Here is a 13,766-nt window from a genome sequence, read left to right as displayed (position 1 = left end):
TCACAATAGACAGCTTTTCAGGAGTAATTGACAACGAAAGGGAAGATGAATTGTTTAGTCTCCAAAGCTGTTTACTACATTGTATGCTGCAAGAGATCCTTAAGCATGTGCACTTCAACAATCATGACAAATCAGCAAGCCAAATATTGGCTGCTTCTAAGTTTTATTTTCCTATTTTATTTTCGTAGACATTTGTCACTTCTGTTAAAAATCTCTAGAATAGTAATGTGACAGACATTGCAACCACATGCAGTATCTTTGGGAACCATATTGTTTTAAATATATCAATGTTCTTTATATTGTTGTAGGCTAGGAATTCTTGTACTCCCTAGATAGAGTTACCACAGCTCCTCTAGGAACTAAAAACAGTGTGTGGGGTAATAACTGCATTCTCTGTGATTGTAAACAGCTTCAGAGAACTACCACCCTCTAGGGTGGCTTGTATATTCTGGGTCAGAGCAGTACTAGAGATCAAGAAGAAAGGGCTTTTGGTTTAAAGGGGTCATCCTGAACTGAGAGAGAGTTTTTTTGATTCAGCAAAAAGACATCACCTTTTGTGCAAGGGGGCAGGACCCAAACTTCCTGGAGGGTTGGAAAGACTGGAACCTGCAAAGGTCTCCCCAGAACTGATGGGTAACTATTGATAAAGCATTTAAATCTCTGTTTTTCTTTTTTGTTTTCTCTGTATGCTTTTATCCTTGAATAAACATACTCTGCTTTGAAATAGCCGCATGGTATCTGGTAAGTCACTGTCATTGTAAAGAAACTAAAAAGCAGGATACTATATGTTTGTCACACCTGCTTGGGGATAATCAGAGTGAAGGGCAAGAGGAGTGCAGCCTAAAGCCTCCAGCCAGCAAAGAGTGGGAAGTAGTGTCCCTGTGTGTACTCCATTTCAGATGTCCTACTGTGGATGGTAGGAGCTTCGGAGTCATGTGCGTTGTTGCAGAGAGCATGGTAAGGCCTAGTATATTGTCTGACATAGAGCATTGAGTGATTGTATGTTTTGCAAAGGTGTGTTCTCAGGCCCATGTGGTAGCCCTGCGTATATCTATTAGAGGGACATTGTTCAGGAAGGCTATAGATGTGGCCATGGCATGCATATAGTGGGATCAGATCCCCTTGTTGTGCAGTCGATAGCAAAGTTGGATACATTTAGATAGTCTCTAGGTTGATAAAGAACAGCCCTTGGTGTGTTCTGTTGTGAAAATAAAGTCTTGGTGATTGTGACAGACCCAGGCCAGTGGGGTGCAGGAGTCTGGTAGGGGGCAAATATACTGGTCACTGGGTGAGTAGTTTTCTGTTCCCTGAGTGACCAGAGCAGGGGCTGCACTAGAGTAGTCAGGAACTTGCTAGAACCAATTAAGGCAGAAAGGCTGATTAGAACACCTGCAGCCAATCAAGGCAGGCTAATCAGGGCACCTGGGTTTTAAAAGGAGCTCTCTCCAGTCAGATGGGGAGGAGCCAGAGGAGAGGAAGTGCGTGTGAGGAGCTGGGAGCAAGAGACACAAGGAGCTGAGACTGAGAGGGTGTGCTGCTGGAGGATTAAGGAGTACAAGCATCATCAGACACCAGGAGGAATGTCCTGTGATGAGGATAAAGAAGGTGTTTGGAGAACGCCTTGGGGAAGTAGCCCAGGGAGGTGTAGCTGTCACACAGCTGTTACAAGAGGCACTATAGACAGCTGCAAATCCATAGGGCCCTGGGCTGGAACCTGGAGTAGAGAGCGGGCCTGGGTTCCCCCCAAACCTCCCCCACACTCTGGATCCACACTCTGGATCAACTCCTCCTGGGTCTGATCAGGAGTTGGGAGATCACTGAGGTGAACAAATCTGCCAATAAGCGCAGGACCCACCAAGGTAGAGGAGGAACTTTGACACAGGATTTTCAGAACAGTTTGGTTCTGTCTAAATAAAATGCTACGGCTCCTATGACTTTGAGTGTCTGTAGGATGGCCTCTTGTGAGTTCCCATGTGGTTCTGGGTAAAACTGTAACTAACTAATTAAACAACACTTACTAAACTACAAGGCATCTAATTATTTCTAGAGAGGAAAAAAACACAGAGGCAGCACTGTCACTGAGCTACGTCTGCAGACAAGGATGGTTGAGAATGAACTGAAGGGTCAGGTCGTGTGCAGCCTACATGAGGCGTCAATGGCGCCGCGAGACTATTACCACGCACGTGTGCCCTGATCGAGCACTGCTATAGAAAATCTCCAATCTGCAGCGCAGTGACGCACTGATACCTGAAGTGGAGCACCCACAGGGATACTACTCAAAGAAGAAACAGAAGTTCCTCAAATAAAAGAATTTATTCAGCCTGTTTTACTATTGGAAATTCATCATGAATGCAGTTTATACTCTCGGGAGTTTTAATTGTACTTTGGTCAATTATACAGTATTACATGCAGTTCTCGTATGCTAAACTATAAGCTGTTTAATTAAACTTAAATAATATTTGTTACATTTGCTTCCCTTCCTCATTAGTGCTGCTTCAGACTTGAAGACAAAAGAGTTCAAGTGACTTGTTTCTGCAGGACCTTAATCTGAGAATAGCTCTAGTCACTTCAGTTTCCATTCTCAGTGGTGAAGAAAAAGCAAAAGCCAAGTGGGATGGTGGTCTTCACAGAGAAGAGAATAATTGAAGACTACAGATCTTGTTTGTAGAGTAATTATTTTTCAGCCTCTTCCTCAGCACTGGTCTGCTGCTCAGCACCTCTCAATCAGTACCAAATCCCAAATGAGGCTCTAGTAAAGATCCAGTGGGAAAAAGTGCAGACAATTGTAAAAGAAAACATGATTCTAAGACGCCTGCAGAAATCTGCTGTCAAAACTGTGCAAGCCTACTTTATAGTCCATCTTCTTACTTATAAAGCCCCTCCACCATAGGACTGGAGCGCTAAAGACAAAAAACCCCACCCAAAGGTTCCAGCTTTGCAGATTTCAAGAGAAACCATCTTTCCCAATATTTATCCTTGCTATAGCTAGGTCAAGCCTTAACAAAAGCCAAGAACATTACTCCTATTAGCCAGGAAGTTAAAGTTTTAATGCTGTCTATTAAAGTGAGTCTCTCGTGCCCATATCATAGAGTCAAAGAATACCAGGGTTAGAAGGGACCTCAGGAGATCATCTAGTCCAACCGCTTGCTCAAAGCAGGACTAATCCCCAGACAGATTTTTGCCCCAGATCCCTAAATGGCCCCCCTCAAGGACTGAACTCACAACCCTGAGTTGAGCAGGCCAATGTTCAAACCACTGAGCTATCCTTAAGTTTCCTAATAAATTAGTGTTGCCAGGCATTTCTTTGATGCAATATAGGTTTTGAAACATGTTATTTAATATGGCATTTGGAAACACTTTGGGAAGCTGGATGGAGAACAATTCTGTCTTTCTATCTGTACCTGAGGAGGACTAATATAAGCAGGTTTCAGTTTTCCAATCATTTCAGCCAATATGACGGTTGTCAAAGAGTGGAGATTTTACCATGACCAATTTTGAATTTGAAAAGTTGTACAATGTTCTAGATAGGTAGGTATTTGAGCACCTTCAAGACCAAAAGATAGCTACCAAAGGCAACATGCTAGTTTCCTGGGTAGACCTAAGAAATGGGAAAAATAGAACCTCTTAGAAAGGCAGAGAAGGATACATGCGTTTCTTAGATTCAGAGGTCATTTTCTAGTTCCAGCGCCAAACAGCTTTCCTTTCTTAAAGGGAATGCTGACTAGACTGAGGCTACGTCTTCACTACCCGCCGTATCGGCGGGTAGCAATCGATTTCTCGGGGAATCTATATCGCGTCTCATCTAGACGCGATATATCGATCCCCGAACGTGCTCCTGTCAACTCCGGAACTCTACCAACGTGAACGACGGTAGCGGAGTCAACAGGGGGAGCCGTGGACGTCGATCCTGCGCCGTAAGGATGGTAGGTAATTCGATCTAAGATACTTCAACTTCAGCTACGTTATTCACGTAGCTGAAGTTGCGTATCTTAGATCGATCCTGCCTCCCAGTGTAGACCAGCCCTGAGCTTGTGAATGATATCTACTCTTCAAGTCATCCGCCACAAAGGAGACACATTTCTCCCTGGAGTTCCTCAATTATTTTATAGTTTTTTTCTTGAGCTTTCATCCCAGAATTTATGCAGCAACGCGACTAATACTATACAGTACTACTAATTTGTCACTTTTGGAAGAATTAAAACAAATTTTAAATTATAGCCTATTTAAAACCATACATTATGAAAAGTGTTTTTAAACAAGCAGGTGCTGCCTGAGTGCTTTTTAAAAACTATAATAGTCTTTTAAAATGAGTTCCTATTTTTGCATCTTTCCAAAATAGGGCTCTTACTGTGCTAGTGTGTTTTGTTTATCTTTTACAGTGATAATGCAACAAAACACAAGCAGTGCTATTTATCCCAATCAGAATTTATTGGTCATAAAATGGGCAACTATCAATGCTTGCACTCCCAGAAAGGGGGATTGTTGTGTTTTGGGCTTTTTTTTCTTGTACATTTTGGAAACTCTAGTCAGATGAGTTTATTCATAGGTTTTAGAAAGAAACATTTATTCTATGAGAAGGTAATTTATAAAAAAAGGGAAAAAAAAAAAAAGAGAGCCTGTGTTCATACATGAAGTCTAAAAGGAAACAAAGCAGCAGTCCTCAGAAGAGACAGACTTGCGTCCATGTGAAATTACTTACTATTTTACATAGGAACAAGACAGTCTTTTTGGAAGATGTTAGTTTTGAATGGCAGCCTGGTATAAGAAAGGACTCAGTGCTAGAACTCCTCAGTTCTAATCACAGTTCTGCCATCGACAAAGCAAGATAAATCACTTCTATATGCCTCATTTTTTACCCAGATGGAGAATCAAGATAATATTTACTCACAAACATTGCAGGATTCTTTTACAGAGCAGTTAATATTTGTAAAGCACATTGAAGATATAAAGCATAGTCAGTGGCAGTGTCAAATATTACTTGGAAGTTCATAATCGAGACTAGAAAAAAAATTAGGCCTAGATCATCTAACAAATCTGAATGCAGAGGGAGCCATTTCAGTCACATTCATAGCACTGTTCTGCTCCGTCTCCACACTGCAAGAAGGCTTTGTTGAAGAGACTGAATTCCACGATGTGGGAGGTGCTGGAGATGTGGATGTTGGGATGGTAAGAGGAAAGAATGTTGGAGCAGTGGGGAGGGAATCTGACTAGTTGGAGAGTGTGTAGGTGGGAGAACGTAGAGGGTCAGCAGTGAGGGGCAAACAGTTTCATGCATTATAATGTCAAAATGGACCATTGGACTGCACTGAATTAATTACTGTTTGAATTAGAGCACATCCTTTACAAAAAAATCCAACCTTGATTTAAAGATTTCCACTGATTGAGAATCCACCATACCCTTGGTACACTGTTTCAATGTTTACTTATCCTCACTGTTAAAAGTTTGCACCTTATTTAAGAAAATAAGAACGGCCATACTGGGTCAGACCAAAGGTCCATCTAGCCCAGTATCCTGTCTTCCAACAGCAACCAGTGCCAGGTGCTTCAGAGGGAATGAACAGAACAGGTAATCATCAAGTGATCCAACCCATCGCCCATTTCAAGCTTCTGTCAAACTGAGGCTAGGGACACCATACCTTCCCATCTTGGCTAATATAATTTCTAGTCTGAATTTGTCTAACTTCAACTTCCACCCACTGTATCTTGTTATACATTTATCTGCTAGCACTCTATTATCAAACATTTTCCCCCATACAAGTACTTACAGACTGTGTTCAAGTCACCCCTTTACCTTCTCTTTGTTAAGGTAAATAGATTATGCCTTATAATGAAAGACTTGAGGAGCTCGTCTTCCAATCCATCTCATGGCTCTTTGAGCCCTCTCCAACTCATCCTTATCCTTGAATTGCGGACACCAGAACTGGACACAGTTTTCCAGGAGCAGTTGCTAAGGGAGATAATATAAAACTTCTACTTGTACATGATTTCCCTGCTTATACATCTGTACACTCACTAGCCTGGAGAATTAGCCACACCCAAATCAGTCTTTAGCCTTTCCCTCCAGGGTCCAATTTTTGTCTAAACAACCACAAACTTCCAGATAGGGCTTTCTACTCAGCCACAATTCCAGTCCTAGGACTTCCCACCCAGTCTGTCTTCTGCAGGGCCACTGAGTAGATGGTTCTTTCCTGCAGCTTCTCTGTATTACTCCCTCCCTCCTTCCACCTGCCCCTACAACTCTTTATAGCTAACAGCTGTCCCCTTCTCAGCCTCATCTGATTAACCTTCATCTAGTGCTAAGGCAAAAAAAAAAAACAGTTACATTAATTGTGTTGTGAGGAACTGTCCAGCAAGTGTATTCAGAAGTGAAGAATAATTCTTTAATAGTTACGATAAAAAAACAACTTTATTTAATTTGGTAATTGAAAGAACTATCAGGAGTCTCATTAATTGTGGGCCCATATGCAATTTTCACATATCCTTGAAGTACTTCCTACCTTATTGTAATTGTATGCGGCAACTACTGTCACTGCAATTCTTTATCAGTTAGCATATGCAATATCCTAAGACAGCATAGTTGGATGACCACTAGTTCATGAGTTATTGCAACATAGCCACATTATCCCACATATACTTTATCAATCATCATATACAAGTTACATTCATGTAAAAAAACAGATTGCTAGTGAGGAAGACAGTTACCACTATTACAATAAAAGATACTCTCAGAGGCAAAAGTGTAAATAGAACTACTAAAAATATAGGATAACAGTACAACATGTTTGAGGTACATTTTACCCACATATATTTTTCCTCTAGCAAAAACTGTTCGTCACACTAAATTGAAACTTTTTTTTGCTGAATTTGTCACTTAAGCACAAGTACATAAGTCCGAAGAACAGCATAGTTGGGAGGACCACTAGTTCATGAGTTAACACTACATGCTCGTGGAGTACAACATAATCCTCATTCATGTTCATGGGGTAAATAAACAGGGCTGGCTGCCCTCAGGCCTCCAGCCTTTAAAGGGGAAGGCCACCCTGTTACAACATCCAAGGATCACATTAGCCTTTTTAGCCACAATGTTGCATTGGAAACTCATGACTGGCAGAGAGAGGGGAGATGAGGTGATGACTGCAAAAGCAGTGGAAGGGGAGAATTGGGCTGTGGTAAGTGTGAGTTCTGAGTGATTATTCTAAAACCTAACTGACACAGAGTTTAGGTTGCACAGTGGTACCTTGTAGAATTCCAGAATGAGGAGAGTGGCTAAACAAGGAAATACAAAGTTGAAGTACATGCCATTCCCCATGTGCATAGGCAGGCTGGTGTGGAGTGGAGATTAAACGGGTGAGCCTAGCCAGAACAATGATTATTCTAGCTGCATGTTGATCCCTTCACTGCCCCTGCACCTCCTCTCTCCGCTAGTCCAGCACAGTCCCCCCTCCATGAGAGGCAGCTCAATGTACAGCTCAACCTACGTAACAAAGAAAAGTGTTGCCTATGATTTTTTGCACCAACAATGGGCACCAAACTGCAACAGACAACTTTGCTTCTCTAAAGTATAATGATTTACAAGACATGAAGGGGAGGGTTAGCTGGAAATACAGGAAAGGTTCTGTGTAGAGAAGGAGACACACAAAGTCTTCTCTCACATGCTTAAACTTACTGTAACCAACATAGAAAGTCTATTAACATTCTGTGACAGTCAGTGCCCCATTTCTCTCCCTGCCCTGTCAGCCACTCCACTCTCCTAACATTTCAAAGTACAAACCTTTACATTATAAACAAAACATACTGCGGAGTGAACTACAGACCACTTAGGAATCACACTGCATCTTTTGCCTTTAGTGGGTCAGAGTAGCATCTCTACTGTACATCTTTATTTGGACAGCTATAGTTATTACAGAGAACTCCTACAAAGAGCTTTACGTTTTTTTAAAAATTTAGGAAATTCACTGACAAAATATCCTTTTGTTAGTGCAGAGTTAAGGTTGCCTAGTAGAATCATGTGCCTTTCCAGAATGTCAAGTTCAACAAAACTCAGAATTCTGAAAACCAGGATGTATAAAATCAAGGTTGCTCTGGTGGTATACCTTTACTCTCAGACTTCTGAGTCTTGCTGAACTTGACATTCTGGAAGGACACACAATACCACCAGGCAACCCTAACTTGGCATTAACAAAGGGATTTTTTTTTTTTTTTTGGTCACTGAAAAATTTAGTTTGATCAAGATGTTGAATGGTATGCGCTGCATAGAACTTATAGGTAGACCCAAAAGCAATTTTGCATTTAAAAATTTTGGCTCAATGCATACGTAGGACAAGGTTCTGCACAATGTGTTCATATATAATTGTCTTTTCTCTTTACAAACAATGTATTTTTATTTACCCAAATTAAATATTTACCCAAATATTTTCACATTGCAGTAATTTGCAGATTACACTACCTGGGGAACTGGCACATTCTGATGAAGTCTGAGCACTCTCAGAATCCTTCTGCTGTGGTTTTGAGGCAGGAGTTTTTAGTACCATTTCTTCTCCACTTGGAACAGGCACATGAGAAGTGGAGGGAGTAGCAGCAAAGAGCCTCTTCAGTACTTTCCCTATGAACACTATGGAATAATAAAAACAATTGTAATGAATAAGAGCAGAAATCTCTTTACAATAGATGTAAGTCACTGTATTTTGAGATCCTTTTTTACCCTCTAATCAATTAAGAGTTGCTTCCCTTTCCTCCAGTTGTAAGCGCAAGCTGCCATCTTTTCATGTAAAACCCTCCAAGGGTCATCAGCAAAATTTTGAACCTGGAATAGTCAGCGTGCCCCTTCCCTGAGCTAAAGGAGTAAATATTAGCTGGTGGCAGCAGTTGTATACTGCTATCCTCTGCAGCCAGGCCAGGCCATTTTACAAGAATCCTACAAAAGTATCTTAAGACTGCTTAATGTCTTTTGTTGGCACTGCAAGACATTTTCTTTGAGCCACTGATTAAATCATCATAATTGATTCATTTTAATTGGACATGAAGGTAATGAGGATGGCAGCAATAGCACATGGTAACCCTATTATTTCTATTAAAGAGGTAGCTTTCTCACATGCCCTTTTGCCTTCCACCCCACCCTATCGTCTCATGCTTACAGTACAAACTGCTACTAGTTATTTAAATGCAAAGGTCATTTAGATAAAACCCAAGCTGTAGCTAAAATTGTCTTCTTCCTAATGAGCATGCCTGAGTATTTTAGTCACTTAAACCATATTTTGTTTTAGTCAGAGAAAGCTGGTGTGTAGAGTGTGACACTCTTGGGTTATGACGTATGCCTGGTCAAGCAGAGATTTTACGGAGCAGAGGAGAATAGATTTGGAGATAGTTATCTAACCTTTGACCCACTTTTAAATTTTTGGCAGGAAAAGGCACATCTATCTTAAGGATAACCTACTGTGGGATTCTAACAAAATAATTATAATGTTGCCTGGAGAAATAGGGTTTTATTACTTTAACAGACTGGCAGGTGGAAGGGCTTCCTCTTACATTATAAAGCAATTTTTAAGGAATAGTATTCCCGCTAGGCCAGTGATGGGCAATCTGCGGCCCATCAGGATAATCTGATTGCAGACCACGAGACATTTTGCGGATGTTGACTGACCGCAGGTACCGCCCTCTGCGGCTCCCAGTGGCCGCAGTTCGCCATTCCCGGCCAATGGGAGCTGTGGGAAGCGGCGGCCAGCATGTCCCTGTAAGGCTACCCATCACTGCTGTAAGTAATGGCTGCTATGACTCTATAAGGACATGTGACCAGCCACATGATGCTGACCTCCATCTTGGGATGTCAGCACTCTTCCACAAACTGGCTTAGGAACCAAGCTTTGAAACAAAGGGTTCCCACTACATACTAAAGCTATATAAGGCAGGGAGTGACATCATCTGGAGGTCTTCACTCCCCAAACAAGAAGACTCCTGGAAACACCTGAGGAATAAAGACCGAACCGAGGGAGGTACTGGACCCAGGCTAAAGAGATTTCTAGCCTGTGTATGAAAGCCTTGGGGATTCTAAACTGTAAAGCAAGCGTAGCTTGCCCCTTAAGAATCTGCAACCTGCTTGTATCATTTTTCAGGGTCAGAATCTTCTATTCACATCCAATCTAGTATATTAAGCTTAGGTTGCATTTTTGTTTATTTGCTAGGTAATCTGCTTTGATCTGTTTGCTATCACTTAAAATCTATCTTTTGCAGTTAATAAACTTATTTTATGTTTTAATCTAAACTAGTGAGTTTGGAGTGAAGTGTTTGGGAATCTTAGCTTAGAAGGGCTGTTGTATTTCCACTCCACATTGAGAGGGGCAAACTCTCTGCACATATGCTGTACAATTCCCTGTGCAGCGCAAGACAGTATAATTTTGGGTTTATACTCGGGTGGGGGGCAGAGAAGCAGCCAGGGGAGCTGGGAAATTGGCTGGTGTCTGTTTGCACTCAGGTAGCACCACCTGCTGTCATGCTGGATGATAACGGGGCCTGGGTTAGGCTGGATTAGCCCCCATCCAGCTGTGTATCTTAGAGGGGTGCAGTGGTTCCCACAGCTCTCAGACTGCACCCCGGGGTGACATCCCATCACTGGTCCCTAACGTAGTGCCAGATGCTTCTATCCTTGTTTATAATAATTAGTCCTATTGACATCAGTAGTAGTAGTAGTACTCTTGCCAGGTCCTTAGCAGTATCAGTCCCATTTTAGGGCCAAATTTTGCTCATCTCACTCACAGGATTAGTCCTATTGACTTCAACTGAACAACTTATATCAGTAAAGCGAGCACCGTTTGGCATTTAGCAGTGATTAGTACTACGCAACTTAAAAGACACCAGGGGAAACAGTCATCGACCATAGCATACATACACCCATTGTAATTTCATTCAGAACAAGACTCTCTTTAAATATTTAAACTATCTCACAGCACTATTTAAAAGCCTAAATTATTTTACTATGAATGAAGTCTTGAGCCTCTAGGAAATGACAAGGTATAAACAACGAGTGTGGAACATTCAGGGAGAAAAAAGATTTTATGCTGTAATCACAATTTCTATTCCTTAACTAGAGTAGTAGTTTCATTGCGACTGTGGCTTAGATTTTTATTCAATAAGCATACTGAGAATATTATGGTGGTATGGGGAAATAAAGGGTAAGAGAGCCTTTAGACTCAGTCCAGAAGATGGGATGGTGCAGCTACATGTCAACCCAAGAAGAAATGACGACTCACTTTCTGTTCCTCCAGTGCCTACTGCCTGCTTTTGGAAAGGAGGGGGGGGGGAATTATTTTGCCCATTTTCATGAGGCATTTGCTTGCCCTGCTGCTGACCTGTGTGTGTACATATGTACCATGGGAATCAGGGCAGGTGCATCAGGCATGCATTTTGTGCTCTCTTTGCCTTCCTTTCCCATACGCCAAGCTCTGATTTAAGCAGCCCTAATGCAGTTGCACATGGCAGGGGGTGTGGCCTTGCTCTCCCCCTGCCCTTGCTCACTGGCATTGTTATATTTCTGGCAAATCAAAATCTAGCCCAATTAAAGTTTTGTGCTCAAGAGTGGTGCCAAATTTACAACAGCAGAGACTGCATTACTGCGTTCTCTCATCCCTCCAAGTGAGCATTACAGATAACGATCCAAGCAAATTGGTTCCAATCCAGCACCTTTCACGATTACTAAATTCATTAAAGAAAAAGCTTCCTAGAAGTGTTAGGAAAGACGTAGTGAGCTTAAGTACAGAGAAGATTTTCCCCATGCTGTGTGTGTCCAGTATGCAAATATATAGTCTTTGCTCAGTGAGACAGTAACAATTATTTGCACTGGTCACAGTGGTGCCCTACCACCCTTCTGAGATGAAAGCATGTTCTAATCTAGGAAACCATTTTCTATATTTACATAAATTTGAGAACCTTTGAAGTTAGGGCTATGAAGGAGATAACTTTTTTAGGTAAAGTTTTTTTTGGCTTGAACAAAAATAGTTTTAATTTATTCAGTGCCAGAACTTGGTAAAGTATTGATAAAATCATAAATGGAAATTTGAATAGGACAATTAATTCAGATTGGATTATGTGCATTGTCATGCGATCTGAAGACCAAACAAAGGACTAGACATAGGAACCAATGATAAATACAAAGTATATCAAAACAAGAGGGAGGTGCTTTATCTTGAGTAAAATAGGGAAGAATGCTAAATTACGGCTATGCTCTTCATTAAACATTTAGAGGTAAAAGCAATACATTAATTTAGCCTCCTCTGGAAGTTTAGAGTGTGTTTCGATCATCAGCAGAGACAAATATAATGGACTGAAGGAGATTAAACAAAATTTTAACCTAAAAAAATAAATGCAGGCAGATACATCTGCAGAAGATTAAGATCTAAACCAGGGGTCGGTAACCTTTCCGAAGTGCTGTGCCGAGTCTTCATTTATTCACTCTGATTTAAGGTTTTGAGTGACAGTAATTCATTTCAATGTTTTTAGAAGGGCTCATTCTATAAGTCTATATTATATAACTAAACTATTGTTGTATGTAAAGTAAATAAGATTTTAAAATTGTTTAGGAAGCTTCATTTAAAATTAAACTAAAATACAGAGCCCCCCCAGACTGGTGGCCAGGACCCGGGCAGAGTGAGTGCCACTGAAAATCAGCTCATGTGCCACCTTCGGCATGCGTGCCATAGGTTGCCTACCCCTAATCTAAACAGACCATGAAAGCAGTAGGCCAGCAAATAGCCTAGCTTTCAAAATTACTGACTATTCAAAGTTCCCACTTACATCAACTGAAGTTACATAGGCTTGCCTAGTACCTCTGAAAATCAGGCCCTATGATATGCAAGTTCAGAAACCCAAAATTAGAGCCCACTTTTGAAAACCTGGCTCCCTCTCTGTACCCTGGCTTTCTCTCCTTTACGAAGAGCTCTGATCTACACATGATATTTAGAATGAAGGGTTATGGAGTGTTTTACCAAAAAGTTAAATTTTATTGGAAATATGAATTAAGAAGATGAAATCTACATCTGCTGTTTGTAAGACAGAAAAACAGCTGCTAAACCACAAGCAAGTCTCCAGTTATGCTGTCCATGTATACAATGAAAATGCAAAGGACTTGGGATCCATTTAAATACTTATTTTATTTTTGCATAGTTAAACCATCCACAATGTCAGTTAGAATTTCCAACAAATTATGAGCTTATTACTCTCACTATTGAAGAAAATGGGCTGATTCTGGAAGCATGCATGCACATACAGGCCTTCTGCCCACACCTCCTGACATCTTTTCCTGAGTCTGATTTTATTCCTCTTGTTTAAATAGGAGGGGCTTGTGTCAGTTTTTAAAGCAAGGGTCATCAATTCTGGAACTCCCTTCTAAACTTTGTCCAAGAGAACCCAGATTCTCTGACCTTCATGACATCCTGCAAGGTTGATTTACTTTGCCAGGTGTCAGTTTGCATAGATTTCTGGGAGGAGAGACTTTTCAGCAGGGAGTAAGAAAGGTTTAAAGACCCTATGATCATTCTGACATTGCAAACAGATGCTGTACAAATCATTATAAGGGACTGGATAGGGGCTTTTATAGAGTTTAATATATATTAAAGAAAGTCTATCTCTTGAGAGGTATTAAACGACAAATTCAAGGTTTGCACTTCATACAAGTCCCATTCAAGCCAAAGAAAGCTGAGGATGTTCAGCGTCACACTGTAAACCAGTGGTTCTTAACCTATTTACCAAATTTTAGCTTTAGTGATTCTTGGATTAGT

The 13,766-nt window shown here is 41.0% G+C and overlaps 1 protein-coding gene across 5 annotated transcripts in view; it reads right to left on the bottom strand.

Annotated features, from left to right (window-relative positions):
- ERICH1 (glutamate rich 1) overlaps positions 1 to 13,766 on the bottom strand; it is a 111,504-nt gene that overhangs the window by 80,379 nt on the left and 17,359 nt on the right. For all 5 annotated transcript variants that reach the window (XR_007774037.1, XR_007774035.1, XR_007774038.1 and 2 more), the window contains exon 2: positions 8,447 to 8,611. Coding sequence is in view for 1 of the 5 variants with exons in the window: in XM_050950946.1 (XP_050806903.1) it covers positions 8,447 to 8,611 (165 nt within the window). In the remaining 4 variants the exon portion in view is untranslated. The remainder of the gene's footprint in view (positions 1 to 8,446; positions 8,612 to 13,766) is intronic.

The sequence above is a fragment of the Gopherus flavomarginatus genome, chromosome 4, assembly GCF_025201925.1.
Source record: "Gopherus flavomarginatus isolate rGopFla2 chromosome 4, rGopFla2.mat.asm, whole genome shotgun sequence".
NCBI classification, from domain to species: domain Eukaryota; kingdom Metazoa; phylum Chordata; order Testudines; family Testudinidae; genus Gopherus; species Gopherus flavomarginatus.
The sequence above is the reverse complement of the archived record's forward strand: the minus strand, read 5'-3'. Positions and strand labels throughout refer to the sequence as shown.